The 24,750-nt window shown below is 42.9% G+C and overlaps 1 protein-coding gene across 3 annotated transcripts; it reads right to left on the bottom strand.

Moving 5' to 3' along the window:
- Positions 1 to 7,552: 7,552 nt before the first annotated feature.
- Rab33a (RAB33A, member RAS oncogene family) lies at positions 7,553 to 19,364 on the bottom strand. Of its 3 annotated transcripts, XM_076919155.1 has the most exons (3): positions 19,228 to 19,364; positions 18,194 to 18,491; positions 7,553 to 8,144 (listed from the first exon to the last, which is right to left on the bottom strand). In XM_076919155.1, the coding sequence occupies exons 2-3, from the start codon at positions 18,449 to 18,451 to the stop codon at positions 7,689 to 7,691; spliced, it is 714 nt and encodes a 237-aa protein (XP_076775270.1). In that variant the 5' UTR covers positions 18,452 to 18,491; positions 19,228 to 19,364; the 3' UTR covers positions 7,553 to 7,688. The 3 variants fall into 3 exon arrangements, with proteins under 3 accessions (XP_076775270.1, XP_034341405.1, XP_076775271.1); XM_034485514.2 differs by lacking the exon at positions 19,228 to 19,364 and having other exon boundaries at positions 18,194 to 19,221; XM_076919156.1 differs by lacking the exon at positions 19,228 to 19,364 and having other exon boundaries at positions 7,887 to 8,144; positions 18,177 to 19,221.
- Positions 19,365 to 24,750: the final 5,386 nt, after the last annotated feature.

Genomic DNA, 24,750 nt, shown 5'->3' with positions numbered 1-24,750 from the left:
CGGGAAAAGGCAAATTTAAACTACATTGACATTGTGTCTTGCCACAGTCCGTGAATGGTCATCCTCATAAGGTTGTGAGGAAAGAACACTTTCAGACCACTGGTAAGAATGTAAACTCATGAAGCCACTATGGAACTCGGGGGTTCCCCCAAAAAACTAAAGAAGTGCCATATAACTCAGCTGTTTCTCTTCTGCCTACATACCTGAAGGACGCTGAGTAAGCAGACCACAGAATTCCATGCATGTCCACATTTGTTGCAGGGTGGTTCACAATAGTCTGGATATGAAATACCTAGATGCTCATTAACAGGCGAATGGGGGAAATGAATGAGTAAAGAACAGGCAGTGCCTTTGCTCTGGAGTTTTTGTCAGGTATAAAGACGATGATAATCGTGTCATCTGCAGGGAAGTAGATAGGAGTGGAGCTAATTGTGTTGAGTCAGACTCAGAAAATTATCACGTTTTCTTTCATATCTGGAAAGTAAGTGGAGAGAGAGAGAGAGAGGAAGAGAGAACAAGACATAATGATGATGTGAAACCTATACTAAAACACTACTTTTTGATACATCTGGGTATTTTGCCTGCAAATATGTCTGTACACCGTGTATATTCAAGTGCCCTTAAAGTGTCAGCATCAGCACCACTAGAACTGGAGTTAGAGGAATTGTAAATCATACACTGTGCGTGCTAGAAACTGAACCTGTGTTCTCGGCGGGACAATCAAGTGCTCTCAACCACTGAGCCTACACTCCAGTCAGTCGTATTGTCTTCTTGTCTTCTTTTATAAAATGTTTGGATTTACTTTTCCTTAACTTGTGAGGAACTTATTCTTAACAACACCTCATATAACTATTTTTAACCTCATATACTTTAGTTCTCCAAAACTCAATGTCTTCTGGTAGCCTTGCTCTTGGTATTATTTGTATTTGACCAGTGGGAAGGGATTCCTTCCTGAACAAACTCGGGGGGGGGGGGGGAGTTCTTGTGTTTCTCTCCTACTGTTTTTAATCATTCATAATGAATATATATGTGTATATATGTATATATGTATACATATGTATATGTATACATATATACACATATATATATGTATATATCTGTCATGTATGGAGGTGTGTTTAGAGAACAGCCTTGAAATAATGGTACTGCATGTTTACTGTCACTACTAATAATAATCCTTAGGAGTGATACTGGAATGTACACATCAATGAAATCTAACAGTTCATAAACACTGTGGCTATTCATAACTTTTATTTATCATTCCCAGGTCTTGCAATGCCATGCTGCTGAGTGGAGGATTTTGTTCTGCTTATGGGTTTTTTTTTTTTTTTTTAAATGGGATAGGATAAGACAAACTGTTACTATGTAGCCCTCCCTAGATGGCCTGGAATTTACTATGTAGAGCAGCCTGGCCTCTAGATGACTGAGATTAGAGGTTTGTATCTGAAAACCAAGATAGTTGCTGGGCAGTGGTGGCGCACACCTTTAATCCCAGCACTTGGGAGGCAGAGGCAGGCGGATTTCTGAGTTCGAGGCCAGCCTGGTCTACAGAGTGAGTTCCAGGATAGCCAGAACTACACAGAGAAACCCTGTCTCGAAAAAAAACAAAAAACAAACAAACAAACAAACAAAAAAAAGATAGTACTGCCTTGCTAAAAAAGGGCTATAGAATCCTATCTCATTTGGAAGAAAACCCTTATCTTACATTTAGAAAAAAATGCTTTTGTTTTTTTTAGTGCTTGAGATTGAAACCAAGGCCTTGCATATGCTAAGCATACACTACCAGTTAGTTACATACCTAGCCTTTTAGTGGCGGTTTGGCCTCAAACTTTTGTTGTTGTTGTTTCCTTGGTTTTGGGTTTGTTGTTGGTGATGGTGGTGGTGGCAGTTTGTTGACACAGGGTTTCTCTGTGTAGTCCTGGCTGTCCTGGAACTCACTCTGTAGACCAGGCTGGCCTCGAACTCAGAAATCCACCTGCCTGTGCTGCCAGAATGCTAGGATTTAAAGGTGTATGCCACTACTGCCTGGCTTGGCCTCAAACTCTTTATCCTCCAGCCTTAACCTCCTAAGTGTTGGGATTATAGGCATGTGACGCAATGCCTGGGAATCCAGTAACAGAAGGATTTTGGCTGAACACCTGTAATCTCAGCATGATGGAGGCAGAGGCAGAATAGTTTGAGGCTACTCTGTGCTATATTTTGAATCTCTACTCCAAAACTTTTTTATGAATTATTACCAAGAATTCACTTCCAGAAATCTTGGCTATTTACTCAATGCTTTTAATTTTTGAAAGCATGTTATATCAATAGTAAAATGTCCTTGTTTTGAAATAATTTAAAAAGTATGTTTGGGGTTGTTCTTTACCTATGATCTCCATTTCCCTCTATTCCATAGTTTTCCATCATAATCCATCTGATTAGGTGAATTATAGCATTAGCCTAGTAGGAAGGGGCTTTTGTTTAATTTTATTACCCTTATTTGTTTAGTCATTTATTATGGTTTATGTGTATGGGTGTGCACATGCTATAGTTCATGAGTGTATGATGAAAGACACTTTAGGAAGTCTGTTCGCCTACTATGTGGGTTCTACAAATGAAATTCAAGTTTGGCAATGGGCACCTTTGTTGGCTGAGCCATCTCACCAGCCTGGAATGAGATCTTACCATTAAGCAAATCTTCAGAGCCACTGAATATAATTGCTAGTAAATGAGTAGGCTATTTAACCAGTTGTTTCTCTATTGATTGGATCAAAATTCCCTAAAGACAATATGAAATATTGTTGACTAAGTTATTTATTTGCTTTACATCCTGAATGTAGGTTCCCCTTCGTCCTCTCCTTCCAATCCATCTCTCTCACCTTGCCTGCCTCCCTTAAAATAATTTGTAAAGTTGATTTACAGCCAGGCAGTGGTGATGGCACAGGCTTTTAATCCCAGCGCTAGGGAGGGAAAGGCAGGCAGATCTCTATAAATTTGAAGCCAGCCTAGGCTATGTAACATAGCAAGCTCCAGGCCAGCCAAGGCTACATAGAGACACCTTCAAGTGTAACAACACACAGCACTATGTGGAAAATACAATATATAATTATCTATCCAAAAATTACATTTTGCTTAAGTTATCTTCCTTGAATCTTCCAGAATTCCTGAACAAAAGATTTCCAACCCTATTTTATAGATGAAGACACTAGGTTAACATTTTTCTGGAAGTAATGTTATCAGTAAGTACTGACATTTGCATGATAAATCATTTTCCTTGCCTTATTTTAGTAAAATCAGATTGTTTTCTTTCTACTACTAAGTTTGGGGGTGGGTGGAATGTTGGGGGACAGGGAGGTTGGGTTTGGGGGGTTTAGTTGGTTATTTTGTGATGGTGCTGGAAATGGAACTGGGGCTTCATGCTAGGCAAGTGTTCTACCACTGAGCTACACCCCAACTGAAGGGCCTGTCGTTCCAGTGCTGAAGAGATTGAGGCAGAGGAATTGAGAGTTTCACCCTAAGCTGTTACATATTGAGCTCCTGGACAGCCTGAGCTACAGAACTACACACTGATTCAAAAAAGCAAAACAAATAGTCTAATAGTTGTCGTTAATTCAGTGGGAAACATAAGGGCAGCAGACTAGAGTTAATCCTAAACAAGTGGCATGTCAAAATAAACCAGACTGGTCAATTGATGATGATTATTATTATTATTATTATTTCAAGCCTAAAGGACATGTAACTTCAGGAAGGACCATTTGGCCTGCACTTTCAAAGTACAGCAAGTCATAATGGTTCTTTCAAGAGGGGATGGCCTTCACATACCAAAGCTGAGAAAGGGTCTTAGTACAAGAGACTGGTCATTAAGGCTACAGTAACCTTGAATAAACAAACTCTTTGACATAACTCTTATCTTCCAATAGTGATATATCTCACCATGTATCTCTATTAGGACAACCTTAGAAGTTACTGCCCTAGTCCAGATAACAAACTGTTATGTTATTACTTCACAGATTTATTATTGTCCTTGACCTAAAAAGTATGAATGCATCATGCTTTCATCATTTCTTCAGAATCCGACGTTGAGAAAATTTCTGTGTACATGTAAAATTAAGTGGAAAATAATCAATGATTTTGACAAGATCTTGATAGGAACTGATCTTGTCAATCAGTTCTTGTATGAATTGGGTTCGTTGATCTTGCCAAGGAAGCCACACACAAACTAAGAAGAATAGAGCTGGGCTGGAGAGGTGGCTCAGCAGTAAAGAGCACTGACTGCTCTTCCAGAGGTCCTGAGTTCAATTCCCAGCAACATCATGGTGGCTCACAACCATCTGTAATGGGGTCTGATGCCCCCTTCTGGTGTGCCTGAAGAGAGTGACAGTGTACTCACATACATAAAATAAATGAATAAATCTTAAAAAAAAAAAAAAAAAAAAAAAGAATAGAGCTAACCTCTTTGTCGAGTAATCTGATTCCTTCAGTGGGGCCCCTGAAAGGAGACTCAGGACAGTATCAGAGTTAGCTCCCCTTCATTTGATTTTATTTATCTTTATCTTTTGGTTTTTCAGGATAAGGTTTCTCTGTGTAGCCATGGCTGTCCTGGAACTCAATCTGTAGACCAGGTTGGCCTCGAATTCAGATGTCTGCTCGCCTCTGCCTCTGCCTGCTGAATGCTGACATTAAAGGTATGTGCCACCACCATCTTTATTTGGACTATCTTGATTTCCATACGGGGTTAGTGGGTAGGCTCAAGTTCCAGGTTTCTTACCCATGATTCTGCCTAAAGCTTCTTCTAGACATCTAAGATTAAATGCAAAGTCACAATACTTATTGGGGATGAAATAAGTACCAACCATAGAATCAGAGCCAGTCATAAAGTTTATTTCCTGTTCTGGTTCAGCCACATCATATATGAGCTCCTGGATAGCCTGCGCTACAGAGTAAGACACTGATTCAAAGGCAATCAATATGTCCCCAAAGCAACAGAACTAGTTACTTTCCCTGAAAGAATCCCTGGCTTCAGAATCTGCCCCCTGCACAGGTGAAGTGGGCTCTTGACTCCCTGCTTGTCCACGCTGCTGCTGTGCCATGGTTCTTAACATAGCAGGTTCACACGCTTCCCTAGGGAGAGTGAAGCCCGAGCGATTTGACAGGGAGTAATCCCAGGACATCTTTCAGGCCATTTCTTTTGTAAGAATATCCTAGTGTCTGCTGTCTTAAGTGCCTGAGTTGGGACTAGGATTTGTTCCTGCTGCTTGGGCAAAAACGTTCAGGAACTATTCAGTAACAGAGAACCACTTTGCTGCATTCACTAACTTCACCAGCAAGGGGCGTGTGATAGGCATGCTATCCTCCCCCTAGAGCCAATTTTGTCTCTTGCATCTGGAGTGGCTCTCAGAGTGGAAGTGTTTATGCTCAGGATTAGTCTTCCCAAGTCTCTTGACGTTAAGAGGCTCTTACCTACTAGTTTCAGGCACACAGCCCACGGACAATGGGCATGACCAAAATAGTTTCATTTTTCTTGCTTAGAGCCTGAAAGGATCCACTTCACCCAGCTGAGTTCCCTGGAAACCCAGAGTGTCCCCTATTGTTCACACAGCTGGCTTTAATGTTGTGGCTGAAGAAAGATAGCTTCTGGTTTCAGAGCTTGTCAGAAAGCATAGAGAAAGCTACACACAGAGAGGCATGGGGGCACCACAGAATCATCTGTGAACATTTTAAGAATTCAAATTCCTGAGCCCCACTTTAGAGCTTCTGGATAGACTGGGTTGGAAATCTGTACTGTAACTAATTGAGATCCCACAGTTAGCTTGAACCAGCATTTGAGAACCACTAATTCAAGAGAATCCCGAATGAGGTATTTCATCGACCCTAACACCCCTGCACAGCCCTTGGGGCATGGGTAGCCAAAGGATTTGGATTAACCCAGATGGTTTCACTGTGTAAATCATGTGAGATCCTTGAGAAACTTCAAGGTAGTTCAAGAGCATAAGATGGCCTTCCCAAAAGGAGCAAATAGCCTATTTTTATTTAACCTAAAAATAAACTCATGGGCTGGGGAGATTGTTCAGTAGGTAAAAGTGCTTGCTGACAAGTCTGATGACCTGAGTTCAATTCCTGGAACCCATATGGTGGAAAGAGACCATCAACTCCTGCAGGCCTTCCTGGGACTTACACACACACACACACACACACACACACACACACACACAGAGGCATGCTTTGTCACTGCACTCACACAAATAAATATAAAATGAAAAAAATATAAATACAATGTTTTCTAGGACCAGTCACTGATGATAAGTGTACAGTGTTCTATATTCTTACAACATGACCCTATACTTGCTGTTGTCTAATTCTTTTTTTTTCTTTTTTTTTAAATATTTTATTTATTTATTTTATATATATGATGAATACACTGTAGCTGTCTTCAGACACACCAGAAGAGGGCGCCAGATCCCATAACAGATGGTTGTGAGCCACCATGTGGTTGCTGGGAATTGAACTCAGGACCTCTGGAAGAACAAGCAGTGCTCTTAGCCACTGAGCCATCTCTCCAGCCCGTCTAATTCTTTTTTATTGGTTTTTCGACACATGGTTTCTCTGGGTAACAGCCCTAGGCTGCCCTGGAACTTGCTCTGTAGAGTAGGCTGGCCTTGAAATCACAGAGATCTACCTGCCTCTGCCTCCTGAGTGCTGAAATTAAAGGTGTGCACATCACTGCCTGGCTTCGATCTATTTTTTAAAGATTTATTTTATGTATGTGAGTGTTTTACCTGAATGTTTTTATGTATGTGTACCACGTGCCAAAGGAGATCAGAATTTTGGCATGAATTCCTTGAAACTGAAGTCACAAACAGTTGTGAGCCATGATATAGATGCTGGGAACTGAACCTGGGTCCTCGGCAAGAACAGCAAGTGCTTTAAATCATTGTACCACCTCACCAGCCCCTATTGTTGAATCCTTGTTTCTAAGTAATTGCATTATTCTGTAACTGGGTCATGGGGCCTTTCGACAGAATGAGTCTTCCTGTGATAGTTATTCCATGGCATTCTTTGCATAATATGTATTTGTTAGACTGACAGGGAACAAACATCAACTTCTCATGATGAAATGGGTGGGGAATGGAATTTTTGTGAAAGAACTGGGATTTCGAAGTAGCCTATTTTTACACTTTAACAAAAGGAAGCAAGACATCCAAGGAACATACCTCGGAAATATGGGAAACCTTAAATCCATATCTCATCTCAAGACTTCAGGGTGGTGCACGCCTTTAATCCCAGCACTTGGGAGGCAGAAGCAGGAAGATCTCTGAGTTCAAGGCCAGCCTGGTCTACAGAGTGAGTTCCAGGACATCCAGGGCTACACAGAGAAACCCTGTCTTGGGGGAAGAAAAAACAAAGCAAACATGTGAACAGACAAACAAAAGACTTAATGACTGTCAAAATCCTCCTCTGTGGGTGGAGATGGAGCTCAGTGATGGAGCTTTTTATTATCAGATGCAAGGCCCTGGCTTCTAGTGTCAGTAGTCCAAACAAAAAGGTCTCCCTGGCAGAAAGCAAGACACAAAGCTACGTGATAATCTATACAAATTTTATTTTGATATTAGTTTGTATGGAAACAAGCAGGTGTAAGCATTATGCAGGCACAGAAAAGGGGGAAAGAAAAAACTCCAGTACTAATTCTCGTGTATTTACACCATTTGGTTTCAACAAGGACAGGAAGCTTTACTGTTAGCTTCCTGTGGGAACTCCAGTTTCTGCACCTTGCCCTGCTGCCTCTCAGCATCACGGTACAAGAGGGATTTCTGGGCCTTCAGTCGGCAAGCCAGGCACATGAAGATTGACTCCACGTTCTGGCTTTCTTTGGGGTCCTTGGCTGATGTCTCAAACAAGAGCATGTTGTGGGCATCAGCAAATTTCAGGGCTAAGTTGGAGGGTACCTGGATCTGTTCTCTCAAGTCACACTTGTTACCCACAAGCACCTTTGGGACTAGTGGGGGCACAGCATGCCCATTGCATTCCTGGATCCACATTTTTAAGTTGGTGAAGGAGGTCATCTTGGTGACATCATAGACAAAGACCACGGCATGCACATTGCGGTAGTAATGCTCGACCATGCTTTTACGGAAGCGTTCTTGTCCTGCTGTGTCCCACACCTGAACCTGCAACAAAAACCCATATGCAAAGTCAGAAAAGGAAACAAGAGTAGAAGAGAAAAGGCATAGTCTTAGCTGGGCAGTGATGGCACAGGTCTTTAATCCTAGCACCAGGGAGGCAGAGATGGATGAACCTCTGTGAGTTCAAGGCCAGCCTGGTCTACTGAGTTCCAGAACAGCCAGGGTTGTTGCACAGAGAAAACCTGTCTCAAAAAATAAAGCAAATGCATATTCTTTAAAGCATTAGAAAATGAATATAACAAGAACTTCTTGACTATCAGCAATATGGACCCACGAGAGATTTATAGTTTGCTAAGTGTTTTTTTTTTTTTTTTGGATGAAAATACTAAGATGAAAAGTTTGAAGGATTGTAGTATTAAAAAAATATATACACAAGACCTGGAGAGTTGGCTCAGTGGCTAATGGCACTTGTTGAAGTGCTATTGTTGAAGAATCTGAGTTTGATCCCTAGACCCAACTCAGTCTGTAACTACAGTCTCAGGGAATTGGTTGCCCTCTTCTAACCTTGGCTAGCCCCAGGCATGCACATAGTGCAGTTCACATATATGCAGGCAAAACATTCATATACATAACACAATGAATCTTTTAAAAATTAATAAAAAATAGCACCCATGTTGATCAAAATTTTCTGGAGGGCAATATGACAATTTTGTCAATAATCTTAAAAAATGTTCATGACTCTTAAGACCTATAATCCTGTTTTCAGGAGCCTATACAAAAAGCACTGAAAAGATGCCTTACATTCCGTGAAAACATCTTCATCTCGGTGTTAGTGCTCCTGAAGGAAAACAATGTTCACTAGGAGAGGAACAGCACACACGCAGTAGTGTTTGCCTTGGTTCACACTTGCAATTACAGCAATTCCTGCGATCCACAAGAGTAAGGCAAAAAGATTGCTGAGAGTTCAAACCTGGGCTACATGATAAGCCCTGTCTTAAAAGACCAGAGACACAAAGTGAGAAAGAGAGAAAACATACAAAAGAACATTTCGTGGCTGGTGTGCTCAATTTTTAACCAGTCTCAAATCTGTTTCATATGCTATAGTCTCAATTTCCAAAAACATACAACATGAACATATTTGTAGAAAAGTATAGAATTGTATATATCAGAATAGTAATGGCTGTTTAAATACAGGAAATATTTATTTATTTATTTATTTATTTATTTTCTTTGTTTTCTTTGCTGCCATTGTTTTGACACAGGATATATATATATTTCAAGCTGGCGTCTAACTTGCTATATAGCCCAAGCTAGCCTCAAACTAGTGATCCTCCTGCCTGACCTTTCTGAGCTCTTGGATTATAAGCATGAACCTTCTTATCTAACTTTGCATTACAAGCAACACTGAGACCAACTAGCTTAAGCTACAAAGCAAGTTGGAGGCCAGCCTGGGCTATATGAGAGCTTGCTTTCCTCCCATCATAAAAGCGAAATTAGTCTTTAAATCCTCACCCTTGAGCCTTATTTATTTATTTATATGAAATCTCATTATGTAGTCTAGGCTGACTTCAAATTCATGATCTTCCTGTCTCAGCCAACCTGGGGCTGGAACTATATGTCTGAGTCACCATGCCTGTTTTTCAATTTATTTTTAAATTCACTTCTTTGTTATGTAAAAGATAAGTAAGTTCGATCTATTTTACTTTTGCTTGTTTTCTTTTGGAATAAAGGCCAACTTATGAAGAGAAAAATCTGGTGTCAGTAGCATATGCACAGACATAATTCCCAGGGGGATTACTCTGGGAGTCAACATATATTCAAGTTCAATTTTATTTTCTGTTATGTATGCAGGGTCTGGGACAACAGACATTCATGCTCAGAATGATGATCTCAAGACCCTACAAAATTCTCAGTTAAGAAACCAAATTTTGTTATGGCCACTAATTTGACTACTGTGACTTTTCAAATGAAGTATATAGCCTTTATTTGGAATTAGCAGGCAGTGAGTACAATCTTTGGAATCTAATCAAATCTCTTTGCTGACTGAAGATCTAACATCATCATTCTGAACATCTGTGTTCACTGCCCAGGCTCTCCTTCATCCTCCAAGATCTTTCAGTGAGGCATTTGTTTTTACATCTTCTATGTGAATTTTTCTTTGACAGAAGCTCACTTATAGCCTGGCTTGGCCTCAGTCCTTCCGTCTCAGCCTGCTAAGTGTTGGGCTGCTGCAATTTGTTACCACCTTCAGTTTCCATTTGGATTTTCATGGACCCTGGCTCAGGCTCTCCTCTCCTTCCTTATTCATGGACTCTAGTCGTCATTTGGTTTCTAGATGTCTCCTCTCCATTGCCCTCTGAGGGCTGTTGTCACACTAGCCACCTACATCCCTGCTTGTATCTGCCTCTTCAGAAAATTATGGTAGCCCTCTACTGCATGCCGTGCCAAATGCAAGTATTTCAGTCAGTCTTAATTTGACCTGTTTCACCCTATGTTCAAGCTACGTGGCCATGTCTTTCTCTGTGACTTCTGTTCACTGGTCCATCCTTCCACGGTAGATCTGGTCGCCTCCTCTTCCTGATTCTAATCCCATCCATTCTTGAAGATTCAACTTGTGCCTCCACTATCATCCTCAATTTTTAGGGGTGGGGAGGGGGCATTTTTGAGGGGAAGGGATTTCTCTGTGTAGCCCTGACTATCTTGGAACACACTCTGTAAACCAGGTTGGCCTTGAACTCAGAGATTAACCTGCTTCCAAGTGCTAGGATTAAAGACATGTGCCACCATGCCTTGTTCAAACATTTTTAAAAAAATATTTAAAGATTGTATTTATTTATTTATTTATTTATTTATATTTTATGTATATGAGTGTTTACCTGCGTACCACGTGCATGCAGTGCCTGCAGTGGCCAGAAAAGGACTGGCAGATTCCCTGGAGCTGGAGTTATAGATGGTTATCAGCCACCATAGAGGTGATGAGAACGAAACCCCAGACCTCTAGAAGAGAAGCCAGTGCTCTTGACTATTGAGCCATCTCTTCACGTCTTGTCTAGCTTCTGCAATTCTCTTAGGAATTTTGATTGCGCCTTGGGTCTCCAGCATAGCATTTAGAATACATATGTGTGTTCCGTGTCCATGAGTGCTGCTGGCCCCTTGCTGACTAAACTTGGCAGTAATTTTCAGCGATGGATTGTACATCATTGAGATGGTGGTGATCAAAAGCAGTACTGGCCTGAGCCACTAGAGCCCCCCGCAATTGGACAGCTCAGGTGTCTGCCAAAGCCATTTCAGAGAAAGCATCTGACTTTGGTTACACACAAACCCAAAAATCCTCAAAGACTTATTTGTTTCTGTAAGGAAAAACGAAACAAAAATGTTTGAGTTTTTTTTTTATTCCTTCTACCTCTCTGGTACTCTGAACAGGAAGAAAGAGAGGCAGATGGGGAGAGGGATGGAGGTCAGGGAGAAGAAAACAGGCCTAGTCCAAGAATATCATTTCTAGGCTCCTGCTCGCCACTTCCCACCCCCAGTCTCCAGTAGTCTTAACTCTCGCCTCTGAGTGAAGCTGAATTCCTAACGGCCCTCAGGCATGCGGCAGATGCTTTAACACCATGAGCTCAGGATTCTAAAAATACCTGAAGGAACACGGGTGGGAATGTGTGAGGTGTTTGAAGCAGAGTAAGGTTGGCTGTTCGACTTTTCCTTGGCGTCCTAATTGTGTACACCACTCAAGTTGCCAGAACCGTAGGGGTCTCCCCTCTGCTGGAGACCTCCTCTGCCTTTCCGAAGCTACAAAGAAAGCCTCAAAGCTTTCGTGCAGAGGCTTGGTAGTTCAGGGGTAGGTACTTCTCCCTCCCCGCTCTATAGAAACCACATCCAAAGTTTTGACACCCCTGCCATAATTCGACTGAAGCCTAGAAGCAGGCTACACCCAGCAGAATACAGAACGAGGCTTCAATGCCTTTGAAAGGGAAGTACATTAGTCAGGTTCGCTGGACACATGGAATGGGCTCTCTGTGTCAGGGGATCCAGGTTTTCCTGTCCTCAACATCCCCACAATCCTTTCATCCTTGCTAGGAAGTGACAGTAGATGCTCCCTCTCCCCTGTCTTTCCTTCCCAGTGGACAGGGTAGAGGCTTGCCCCTTAGCTACACATGCCCAAGATCCTTATCCCTCTCAGAGGGCCAGTAGGGCACAGTGGAGTCAAACCAACTGCAGTGCAAATCTCTGTCCAAATCTCATGCTAGTTGTGGGTCCTTTGTTCAACATCCCCACCTGGAAAATGAAGAGAGTAAGAGCAATTGTACAGGTGTGCTTTGGTGGCATTTCTTGGCTTATGCATGACATTGCCTAATGGAGATTCCAGAATCCCCAGATGCCCAAATCATGGAAGCTCAAATGCTCTCTATAAAATGATGTGCTGTTTACATATTGCTTTGCACACCGCCTCCTACATAATCCTTAAAATATTTGATACAATGTATTGCTTATGGAATAAGAAAAAAATCTGTATATGTTTATGGTAGATGCATGCTCACACATATATAATATACATATATATGTATATGTACACTATATATGTGTAGTGTGTGTGTGTGTGTGTGTGTTGTTTTATATGTTTTATAGACAAGATCTCAAATAGCCCAGGCTGGCCAGCCTTGAACTCTGTATGTAGCTAAAGATGACCTTGAATTGCTGATTTTTCTGCTTCTGTTTCCTGAGCGCTAGGATTTCAGGATTCCCCACTGGGTCAGGATTCTGTGGCACTGGGACTGAACTCAGGGCCTCATACTTGCTAGGCAAGCACTTTACTAACAGAGCTATACCCTCAGTCCCTGCTTTTATTTTCTAAATATTTTATTCTCAGTTAGTTGGGCTCCATGAGTACAAAAGGTCAACTGTATACAGTCTTCCTCCCAGGCCTGACACTACATGAATCTACATGACACCACATTGAATCTACATGGACAGCCGACTGAGTGAGTACAGCTGGAAAGACAGCATTCTGGCTTCTAGTTAGTAGCTGAGTAAATGAATAGCATTCCTTAGCTGAGCCTCACTCTCCTCATCTCTATAGTGGGAACACAAGCTTCTCTGGTTGCTAGGATGATCCAATGACATGACATATGAGAAACGGCTTTTGCAAAACGGGGTGTGCTCAATGAATATTAGTTGTTATCATTGTGTCAGAAAGAACAGAAGCTTTTAGTACTGTGCTTTGGATCTACTGGTTCTCATTCTGGCAAGCTGAAACATTCTAGAAGCTGAAACAGGGCAAGGGCAGCCAGTGGGGCTGTACAGGGAGAAAGAGTCATCAACTTCCCATGAGTAGCTTGGGATAGGCCCAGATTAATGGGGAATAGATGAAGCTTGAGGTGGGGGGGCACAGTGTGGAGAGCTGCCACAGAGAAACTGAACCTTTTTTACCATTTTTCTGACACTTAGATCTGCCTGACGAGCTTCAGCTCTCCACCCCGACACAATCTCTTAGCTGACCTAAGTATTTTTTTTCTTCAGGGGACATAGCTGGCATCATTCTATAAATGGACCTTGGGTATCCTTTTGTTGGAAGCCAATGACAGAAGGCATAAGTGCAGAGAGAGAGAGAGAGAGAGAGAGAGAGAGAGAGAGAGAGAGAGAGAGAGAATTTACAACCTTTGGTGGATGGGGAAAGTTTAAAAGAAATCTTTTTATCAATTAACTAGACTATCCCATGTGTATCTAAGATACACTGATACACAAACCTAACAATAAAAAGGACAGAGACAAAGACAGACAGACAGACAGACGAGAAGGGAAGGGAAGAAAGGAAAAAGGGGAAGAAGAGAAAGGATGGGAGAAAGAGGGGGAGGAAGAGGGGAAGGCAGCAAGGAACGCACAGTGATGGATAATTAATCATTAGGCTGACAGAAGATGGAAGCTTAGAAGCCCCCACAGATATGATGTCATTCTGACTACAGGCAGCTTGTAAGGAACACTGAGCTCAGCCTCCTTGTACTTAGTAACATAGCACAGGAAGGTGTTTTCCCCAGTGATGAGCAGAGAGGACGAACTCTGCAGTCTGGCCTATGCCTGCCTATAGATATGGCCAAATCACAGTGGGGGTGCTAGGCCTGTGGGAGTACCCAAACTAGGCAGAAGGGCTACTTTCTTGTAATTTTACCAAGAATGGTTCAACACCCGCACCTTATTCATGGGTTTCTGATGCTTATAGGCTGAGACAGACACAACATGGTTTAGCTAACCCTGTAGGTGACACATACATAATGCATAATGGTTATTAAGAGAGGCTCCACCCTCCCTTTGGGAGTTGGAAGATGTCTCTCCATCTTTCCTAGATTGATTAGGAAAAGCCGCCAGCTTTCCTGTGTGGTGTCCCACCTTGTTGCTTGCACAGACAGCCTTCTGGGTTAAATGGACTTAGGACTTGTGTACTCTTCTAAGCCTGGCAGTGTTAAACCCAGAAAGAGCACTGAAAAGGGATTAGGAGGCCCGCATTGGACGATTGGTCTTAGGTAAGTCACTTTCTTTCTCTGAGCTCCAGTTCAGTATCTCTAAAATGAGGACTTTGGATTAGAGGAGGATTTGCCCCTAAGTTTTTTTTCTATCTCTGGACCCCTGTAATTCTCATGCCCACAGTGAGACAGACATGGTATGAAAAGTAAACTTGGAGTACTCTGTTGAGTGTCCTGAGTACAGCAAAATAGATGTCTTGTTTAAATTCTTTTTTACTTATTTAGTGACTCTGGGGATATAACGCAAGGCCTCACGTATGCTAAACACACACTCTGCCATTGAACTTCACCCCCAAACCTGAAGAAGATAACATGAAGGCTCCTTGATCCTTGGACCATAGCCTTGAGTCCCTGCCTAGACTCAATAAGACTGGCTGCTTGGTACTGTATCACTCCCAATCTAGTGGACTAGATATTCCAGTCTAAAATAGACCTCAATATAAAGAACATGCTCTCTGAATCTAAATTAAAATGTTAGCAGTGACAAAAGATCTCTGTGCCCATGGGCAAGGTATTTCATCTGTCTCAAACTCAGTCTCCTTATCTGTCAAAGGAGAATAATAAAAATCCCAATTTTACCCTGGCAAAATGGAACAGCACTTGGCGCCCAACCTAATGACTTTAATTCCTGAAACTCGGAGGGTAGAAAGAAAGAACGGGACCTGCAAGCTGTCATCTGAACTCCACCATGCTATGTGGAACACATGTGCCCCCCCCCACATACTCATACACACATTATAGACTTTAAAAATTAAAAATATTTTTAAAATCTTAATTCCTGGGTTGCATCAAATAAGACATAAAATGCCTACCTTGGCCTTGTTTAGTCAATAAGTGGGGTTTTGTTTAGTTTATATTTATTTTTATTATTTTTAATTATGTGTAGGTATGTGCACATGACTGAATGTACATGTGGAGGACAGAAGCATCAGATCCAGCTAGAACTGGAATAACAGAGTCTTCTGAATGAGCAGTATTGGACATCCCCCAGCAGAGACTGTCACATGTGCCACTTGGGGGACACAAGGAGGCAAGCCTAGGAGAGGCAATACACCACTGTAGAACTAAAAAAAGACAGTGAGGAGTCTCTGCCAGTCATCTGCCAGGGCTTCTGCTTATAATCTGATAGCTTACTAGGGCTAACCCTAACCCTAACCCTAACCCTAACCCTAACCCTAACCCTAACCCCAACCCCAACCCTAACCCTAACCCCAACCCTAACCCTAACCCCAACCCTAACCCTAACCCCAACCCCAACCCTAACCCCAACCCCAACCCTAACCCCAACCCCAACCCTAACCCCAACCCCACCTCAAACCCAAACCCTAACCCCAACCCCAAACCTAACCCCAACCCCAACCCTAACTCTAACCATGTTTTGGCACTTTTTTCTTGCAGGAAAAGAATGAGGCACAGTCTACATTTTTCTTGATCTCCTGCCACATGCCATGCTCTGCCATCTTCCCACAGACACTCTGGCCTCTCACCTGCCAGCTTTGGCATTAGTGTTTCAACAGCTTACAGGAGAGCAAGGTCATCATGTCCCAGGTCCCACACTCCGCTGAGGTTTCTTGTCCAATTTGTCCTCAGAGGTTCCTCCTTGAACTGTGCTACAAGGCTTTGTTCTCTTGAAAATATCATCTTCCCCCCAAAGCCCATAGTAAGCACTTATCAGCATGGGGTGTTGTGCTGATCTCTGTTTCTAGTGAGTCACACTGTCACAGGCTCTACCCTCTGGGGAAAAAAAGTCTAGGATATTTGGCAGAGACTTGAAAGCCTCTGGTTAAGTACAGGGGTGTGTGTGGTGGGGATAATGGTTTAAAACCCTCCCCAGGCCATTGGGTGATGACTCCATCCACTGTTCACCTCCTACCCCTCATTTCTCCTCCTCCTTTTCTCCCCCTTCATCTCCCTTCCACCCCTCAGCCTCCCATGCACTTCCTTTTTCCCTCCACTCAAACTTCAGAGGGATTTAACATACTGCTCCAACTTTCAATTCTGAGAAACTCTTAAGCTCACTGTAACATTTGATTTTAAATAAATGATAAAATTAAACATGAATGATTTTGAAGATGTTTCAAAATGCATCCATTGATTTATTTCTAATTTTCTTAAAAATAAATCATGTCTTAGACTTTCCAGGGTCTTACAGTCATATATTAAAGAAAATAGGCACTGTTGAGGAAGAAGCCCTGACCTGTGCAAACATACAACAAGAAGAATCCTTGAAAAACATAAAGACAGATAGCATTGGCTTTAAAAAGACATCCTGTCGCCTCAGATTGGGAAGAGCTAAAATAGGTCAGAAGTTCAAAAGAATCTCCCAGACCCGGAATCTCTCCTTATCTCCCACCTGTCTTCCAAAAGCACAGTGTTTTTGGCTTCTTTGCTGAAGTCATTTTAAAACATAATCATTTTAATCACTAAGACATCTTGCACAGTTTGGGGTGTTTCCTTATTCTCTCCAGTTCACCAGTCCTTCTGTCTATGTCACTCAGAACACAGAACAGGACATGTGGTTCCTTCAGCTGTTTGACCAGCAAGAAGTTTACCTTCATCTCTGGCCCTCCCTGGGGTCCTGCTCAAGCAAAGGCCAGCTATGACTCTGGAGGACTTGGTGTTTAGTAGCCCTGGTATCTTCTTAGAAGCTTTCTGTGACACACAAAGCTGTCCTAGCCATAACCTGCTTCCTGCTACCCCCTCCCAACACACTGACACAGCCTGCCTTACCGAGTTTCTACTTCTACTACAGTAAATGAACACACAAAAATATTTCTACTTGGCCTATTTAGTAAATTGTGGAGGAGTCAAGGCACTTCCCCTGACCCTCAGATAAGTTGTTCTACGTTTCCCAATAGGCCTTCTGAAGACAATGCCAGTAGAATGGGTAACGGCTTCTTCATTCATTAGCTTCATCCAACCCAGAGAAAGCAGCAAGCCTGTGGGAGGGACTGCCCCCAAAGAACAAGTTTTTGGACATTATGAAGAGCCAGCGGGTGACTGTGTCTCAATCTTTAAAAGGGCTCATGCCTTTGTGACATAACCATCCCCCACTCCACCTCCAGCTTTAATCTCAAGTGTAAGCTGGAATTTAAAATAAAGCAGTGTTCTGGCTCCATGGATTCCCAACCTTTCTAATGTCACAGGGCTTAGCCAGGATGACTTTTTTTTTTTTTTCAGCCTATTGGCACCCAAGAGATAAAAAAGATCTCAAAATGTATAAAGTGCTTTGAGATCCATCCCACAAAACTAGGACCAGAGACATCTCAGGCCTTCCTGTGTTTAGGGGTGTCTCTCCCGGTTTAGGGTTGAGGGCAATTTCAAACCTGCTTTTCCAGGCCAAAGCTGTCAGGCAGGGGCAAAGGGTAAGAATGCAACCACTATAGCTTGCCAGAAAATTTGGGTTAGGTGGGGATGGGCCCCTGAAAGAAGCTAAAAGGGTTGTGGATGTGCCCAGGGTCTTGAGCTCGGCAGGTGGCGACACAGCCAAAGCTAGTCATTTATTATCATTTGCGATATACCTCAGGCAGAAACCCCCTCCCAGGTTCCTCCCTGCCCGGACCTGACCAGCTGGATCACCTTGATCTTCTCGCCCTCGATTTCCACGGTCTTCTCCCTGAAGTCCACACCGATAGTGGCCTCAGTCTTGTCTGGGAAAGTACCCCCGCAGAAGCGGAAGGTCAGGCAGGTCTTGCCCACATTGGAGTCCCCAATCACGATGATTTTGAAGATGCGAATCTGCACGTACTGGTCCATCGATGAGTCGAGCTCCAAGGATGCCAAGCCAGCAGCTGAGGCGGGCTGCAGGCTCCCATGGCCCAAGATGGTCTGCGCCATCTCCCCGGGACAGGACCCGGGTCCCAACCCCACTCGAGGGCTCCACACAAAGAAAGCGGCCACGTTAGTGTGCTCAAAGCGAGAGAGCTTTGTGTGTGTGTGTGTGTGTGTGTGTGTTCGCGCGCGCGACTGGAAGTGTGTGTCCGCCCGTGTGTGCGTGCGCCGGCAACGTGTGTGTGTGTGTGTGTGTGCGCGCGCGCGTGTGTGCGCGCGAGCGCGCGTGAAGAGGGTGCTGTCACCCCAGGCACCCCTCCTCCTTCCTTAGTGCACCCTCCTTTCAGCTCAAAGGCACAGACACAAAAGCTTGAGAGAGAAGAAATGGAGAATAGGCTAGCCTTGAGAGGAGTCCTTCTGCCTGCGTGTGAGCTCTAGACTGCAGGCTCAGGCTGTGCCGCGCCTTCGCCTAGACCCTCCCCTTCTGGACCCCAGGGACACACTGGAGGGAGAAAGCCGAAGCACAACAGGGAAGGGATGAGGAGAGTGGAATACACCACCTCAGGATAGCCTGCCCTTCTTGTCCCCAGTTCTGTGATGAGTTTCAGGCTTCCCACCCCCGCTTAGAGTGCACAGGGTCGGTGGGCAGTGAGCACAGCTGGGGAGGACAAAGAGCGTTGTGCCCTAGGGCATCACCGGAGTTTCGGGGTCCGGTGCAGCATTAAGGGGTAGGGGATCTGAGATACCTCTTTCACATCTCCACGGCCACTGACAGCTGCGCCGCTCTGGTTCCCTGCCTCCCCCCACCAAATCTTAGGAAAAAAAGAGGTATTCAGTCTTACTGAGTAAGCAGGTGCACTCTTTAGTGCCCAAGGAATTGGGGAGGGCACTGCCAGGACACCAGTAAACGCAGTGACTTGCGGAGGGCCCCCACACAGCTGAAAGGAGGCAGACACCGGGCACGGGCGTGAGTATGTAGGGAGTGTTACTGTTTCTGTCAAAGACTTGCCAGATGTAGGGGGGGGCGCGTACCAGGCGCCAACCTCCCCTCATCACACCACGAGCACCCACCCTCTGAATGTTCAGGAGGGCGGCTCCCATTGGCTGTCACAGTCGGTTGTGTTTGGCTGGCCAATGGGGAAGGCCCGCTGCGGGAGAGGGACGTACAGAGGCTAGGCGAGGGTGGGGGGAAACTAGTGAGGACAGCTCCAGCAAAGGGGGACTTTGTTTCTGTAGCTAACCATTACAGGCCCAGGTGAGGGCACTTAGGACACCGCATAAACCCCCCGTAATCCCTGATACTCTGAGCTCTTTACAGAGCCATTCATCATTTCAGAATGGCGGAGTTTCAAGGGGAATTGGAATCCCAAGGATGGTCCACCCACCCCCTGCAAGTGAATGTAGAACCTAGCTAGTGGTTGGGTCTAATTTTCCAGAAGCCTAGATTATGCTTGGAAGATGATAAATGAATACAACTTTTTTTTTCTTTTCTTTCTTTTCTTTCTTTCTTTTTTTCTTTCTTTCTTTTTTCCCAAAATCAGAGGGCAGCTTCCCTAGGCTTTACTAACCGCACATAACTTGACCCATAGTCCTTCTCCCAAAAGTGACTCTCAGGTTTCAAATTTGTATGAATTTAACTTAGGTATAATTTGCATACAACAAAGAGCACCCATTTTATGTTTGTTTTAGAAATTTGCTCATCTCCCTCATATTTCATAGGCTAAGGTATCATCACTAACATATATACCATTAGCATCAACATATGATATATTGCTGATGTCATCAAAGTCAGGGGAGCCAACAGTACACATGAGCTGCCATTTTGCATGTGAGGCTGATCTACAGGAAGAGTCAATGTGATGAAATTCACTTCCACTAAGGAAAAATGGAAAAATAACTTTTTGTTCACCTGATGTAATTGTCATCTCAGAGACTTATAACCTCTAACCTAGGCCTAGTTCTGGAAGCTTCTATAGTCTATATAATCTAATCTAGGCCAGAATGGTTTCAGCCTCTGAGACTTACTTCTTAATAAGGCCATCCTTTCTAGCTCTTTCTGAATTCTGGTTGGCTTGCTCAACTCAGCTATTCTGGCCCAAATTCCTCTCTAAGCTGACTGATTCAAACTGGCTTCTCTCAGCTTCTGACTGAATTGCTCTGCTTGGCCTCATACTAACCTTGACAATCTGTTCTAATCTTCTGGCTCCATCCGCCTGCCTCTGTCTCCCGAGTGCTAGAATTAAAGGTGTGGACCACCATGCATGGACCTAAGCTTTTTTTTTTTTACCTGAAACTTGCTCTATACCAGGCTTGGCTTGAACTCAGAAATCTGCTTGCCTCTGTCTCCTGGGATTAAAGATGTGTCTGTGTATTCCAGCCAAATCACACAGATCCAGAAGGTCTTTGGATGTCATCACTTGCTAAACCAGCCATGTTGCTGGATTAAAATTCCTCTACAGGAAAATAAAACAGTACAGTATCAGAGTGATGTGTGTGTAAGCATATTGGAATGTGAGTGCTCAGCCAAGTTCAAGTTATTAAAAATAGAGCCTTCTATTTAGTCTTATTCTTGAGTTGGAGATGTATTTATAGCTCTTTATTATACTCATGGGTCACCCATTTCTAAAACCCTTGATTATACTAGTCAACATTAAAACCATCCAGAGATGGAGTTAGCTGATCCAATACCATCATTATGTATACCAACAACCATCATGGTATAGTACTTTTTGTTTTCCATTGACTGTTTTCTATATAATAGAAATTATTACTTGATCATTTCTTGTAAAATATCTGATGCCTCTAGTGATTTATACCCATAGAAGAGTAACTGTAATAATAAGATAGGAGGGCTAGCTCAGTTGGCACAATGCCTGCCCTGGAGAGGTAGAGGCAGGAGGATCAGAGGTTAAAAGTCATCCTTGGCTACATAGTGAACTTGAAGCCAGCTTGGACTCTAGGAGACTGTCTCAAAAACTGAGGGGAAGTAACTATTAATGTCACATTCTTCACATTCAGTCAAAAGAGGTTGCTGGCAACTTACGGGTACAATTTATGCCAACTTGCATATATATATACATATATATGTATATGTGTATATATATATGTATATATATGCTTAAAATTATTCAGATGCTTCTGGCAAAAAATAGTCACTGGGTCTACCTTTGTAAGTTTGAAGTTTTGATTTCTAGAAATATAATATTTCACAGTGGGTTCTTATCCTAATGAAATGTTTGTTATCACATTCTTTTGAATTTCTTTGATGAATATTTTACTAGGATAAAATCTAGTTTTTAACTAAAAGGACAGGAGAAATGCCTCATTGTACCTATTACAAAGAATTATATGTGTTTTGCACTGATTTTTGTTTTAATTATGCATTATTAAATTATTTTAGTATATTCACTTGTTTCATAATTGCACATGACTATCATAATTTTGATAGAATTTTCCAAATTTTTATTAGCAGACATAATTGACTTTGTATTAAACCAATTTATGTTTATTATAAACCTTTATTATTAATTTGCTGCTGTTGTTAAAATATTGGATCTCACTGACCCCAAATTGCTGGGCTCAAGTCCTTCAGTATATTGTGGGTTTCTAGAAATAACAAGAAGCAATTATCAATAATGTCTTTATAATATAAAATGTATTTATTTTATTCTAGAATTGATATTTTCAATACTCATTCCTCAAAGCAGATTTAGATGAAAAATGTCACTCAAAGTCAGGAGGTGGTGGCACAGGCCTTTAATCCCAGCAGAGGCAGGCAGATCTCTGTGAATTTGAGGTTAGCTTAGTCTACAGAGCAAGTTCCAGGATAGCCAGGGCTATATGGAGAAAAAGCCTTTCTCCAAAAATAAAAGTCACTCATGAGGGCTGGAAAGATGGCTCAGTGGTTGTTCTTGCAGATGACTGAGGTTTAATTTTTTTTTAATTTTTTTTACATCTACATAGCCAGCTATACATAACTGATGTTATGAGGGCACCATAAATGCAAGCAAAACAGTCTTTTGCCATTTGTTTTTTATTTTTGATTTTTTGTCTTTTTATTAATTTTTATTTATATGAGTACATTGTAGCTGTGTTCAGACACACCAGAAGACGGCATTGGGTCTCATTACAGATGGTTGTGAGCCACCATGTGGTTGCTGGGAATTGAACTCAGAACCTCTGGAAAAGCAGCCAGTGCTCTTAACCACTGAACCATCTCTCTAGCCCCACCATTTGTTTTTAAGACAGAGTCTATGTGGTCCTGGCTGGCTTCCAACTCACAGAAATTCTCCTGTATCTGTCCCCCTAGTGTTGTGATTAAAGGCATATTCATTCTCTCTCTCTCTCTCTCTCTCTCTCTCTCTCTCTCTCTCCCTCTCCCTCTCCCTCTCCCTCTCCCTCTCCCTCTCCCTCTCCTCCCTCTTCCTCTCCGTCTCCCTCTCCCTGTCTCCCTCTCCCTGTCTCCCTCTCCCTCTCCTTCTCCCTCTCCCTCTCTCTCTCTTACCGAGATTTGTAGCCTCAGCTTTCCCTCAACTCACTAAATAGCTGAGGATGACCTTGAACTCCTGATCCTCCTATCTCTGCCTCCCACATGCTGTCATTATAGGTAGGTGACTCCACTCTTGGCTTCATTACTTGCAATTTTAAACACTGATCTAATCTGCTGAACAGATAATGAAACTTTGGATATTTTCATGCACTGAATCCTGCTTTCTGGGTTAAACTTCCTAAACTATGCTTTTGTAATTGTATCCCCTATTCCCTTCCACGAAGATTTAAAAAAAAAAAAAGAAATTTCATCATTTTCAAAGATTAGGGCCAAATTCATTTGACAAGTTTGGCTCCATTCCACTTGCTGTCCTTATCACTACTTCCTAATACAGCAAGTCTTTTGTTATTGTCTCCTGAAAATGGACTGAACTTTATTTATGATTTTCTTTATTTAAAACTTTGGAGGGTAATTATGTATGGTGCTTCAAACTGAAAAGAGGACCTTGGAGTGTTTAGCAAACATCCTGCCTCTGAGGTATACTCCCAGCCTTTCAGTGTTGTTTTGAAACAGTCTATGATGCTCGGGTTGGTCTCTCATTTTAATTAAGTTCCATGAGCTGAGAAATTATAGGTTTCCATCCTTAAGTCCAACTGTCTCCAGGCCAGTTGAAGTCAACTGGGTGACTTGTCCAAGTAGCAGAGAAAGGATTCAACCTAGGTTCCTATGGAGTCCAGGTCAACATGTTTAAACCCTAAAATTATTACTTTTGGCCTCAATGTATTTACCCTCTGAACTATTATTCTATCTCTTTCACCAGTGATTCTGTCCCAAACTGCTTACTTGTAGTGGCTCTATGGTAGATATCATTTAAGTGACTAATAGATCCCATTCTCTCAGCTAAACAGTGATCACCTTCCATTTTATATGCACAAAACCCTCTTAAATAGTATTGTTCAGTAACAGGGGACAGGGCCTTTTCACCACGAAGCCTTGGCTACCTTGATATAAACCAAGCTGGCTTCAAATTTACTTGCTGTCCTCCTGTCTCTGCCTCCCCAGTGCTGGGAGTACAGGTGTTAGTCCACTACACACAGCTTTTGTAAATATTTAATATGCAATTCAAACCTCCCACAGGAGAGCAAAATACCTACTTTCTCTCAGTTCCCACTCTGTGTCTCCCACAACTTTCTAAGTCCTGCTTAGGATTTCTTTCACAGAAAAATCTGTGAGGTACAAACTTTTTTTTTGTCAGCTTTCTCTTCTCAAGCACGAAAGCCATAATAGCGCGAGACAATCCACTGTCCTTGGTGCAGCATGTTTTAAGTGATAACGGGGATATAACACGGGAAGTACACGCCCCACTCCACCCCACCTCCAAAAAAAAAAAAAGGCTGCTCAAGATGGAATTTATTCAGGATTCAGGAAGTCGGATGTGATGACTAAGACTTGGGAAGACTAGAATTGGATCACAGAAAGAGATTCAGAAAGGCTTAAATGCCGGCTAGCTAGTTGCCTAAAACACACACTAACAGAAAGTAAGATTCTGGGGTCGGTTTTTGTGACATGCTATCAATTCCCTTTACCTACACAGTGGCAGCACCACCCATTGCCTCCGGGCACAAGTCTCCCTTGAACATGTTTCCTCCTAAGCGGCTCAACCTAATACAGCGCCACTAACTCCTGGAAACTTGAAAATCCGGAGGCGGGGCCCGCAGCTTTGCAGAGCGCGTGGGCAGCCGGACGCATGCGCTGACCTCCTCATGTGGAACCAATTGCAATGCGGCGCTGAGTATTACGCCTGCGCAGTAGGTCTCCAGCCTCAGTGCCTTTTTCCCGGCTCTAGCGGGCCGGTTTCTCTAGCCAATGTCCACTC

The sequence above is a fragment of the Arvicanthis niloticus genome, chromosome X (assembly GCF_011762505.2).
Source record: "Arvicanthis niloticus isolate mArvNil1 chromosome X, mArvNil1.pat.X, whole genome shotgun sequence".
In the NCBI taxonomy this organism is placed as follows: Eukaryota; Metazoa; Chordata; class Mammalia; order Rodentia; family Muridae; genus Arvicanthis; species Arvicanthis niloticus.
This window is presented reverse-complemented; position numbering and strand designations above follow the sequence as displayed.

Bases quoted from the DNA above. Each gene is read 5' to 3' on its own strand.
- Rab33a (XM_076919155.1), bottom strand. From the start codon at position 18,451: ATGGCGCAGACCATCTTGGGCCATGGGAGCCTGCAGCCCGCCTCAGCT. The intron at 8,145-18,193 runs GTGATCCAGCTG...TTTTTGTTGCAG, and splicing joins TCGAGGGCGAGAAGATCAAG to GTTCAGGTGTGGGACACAGC.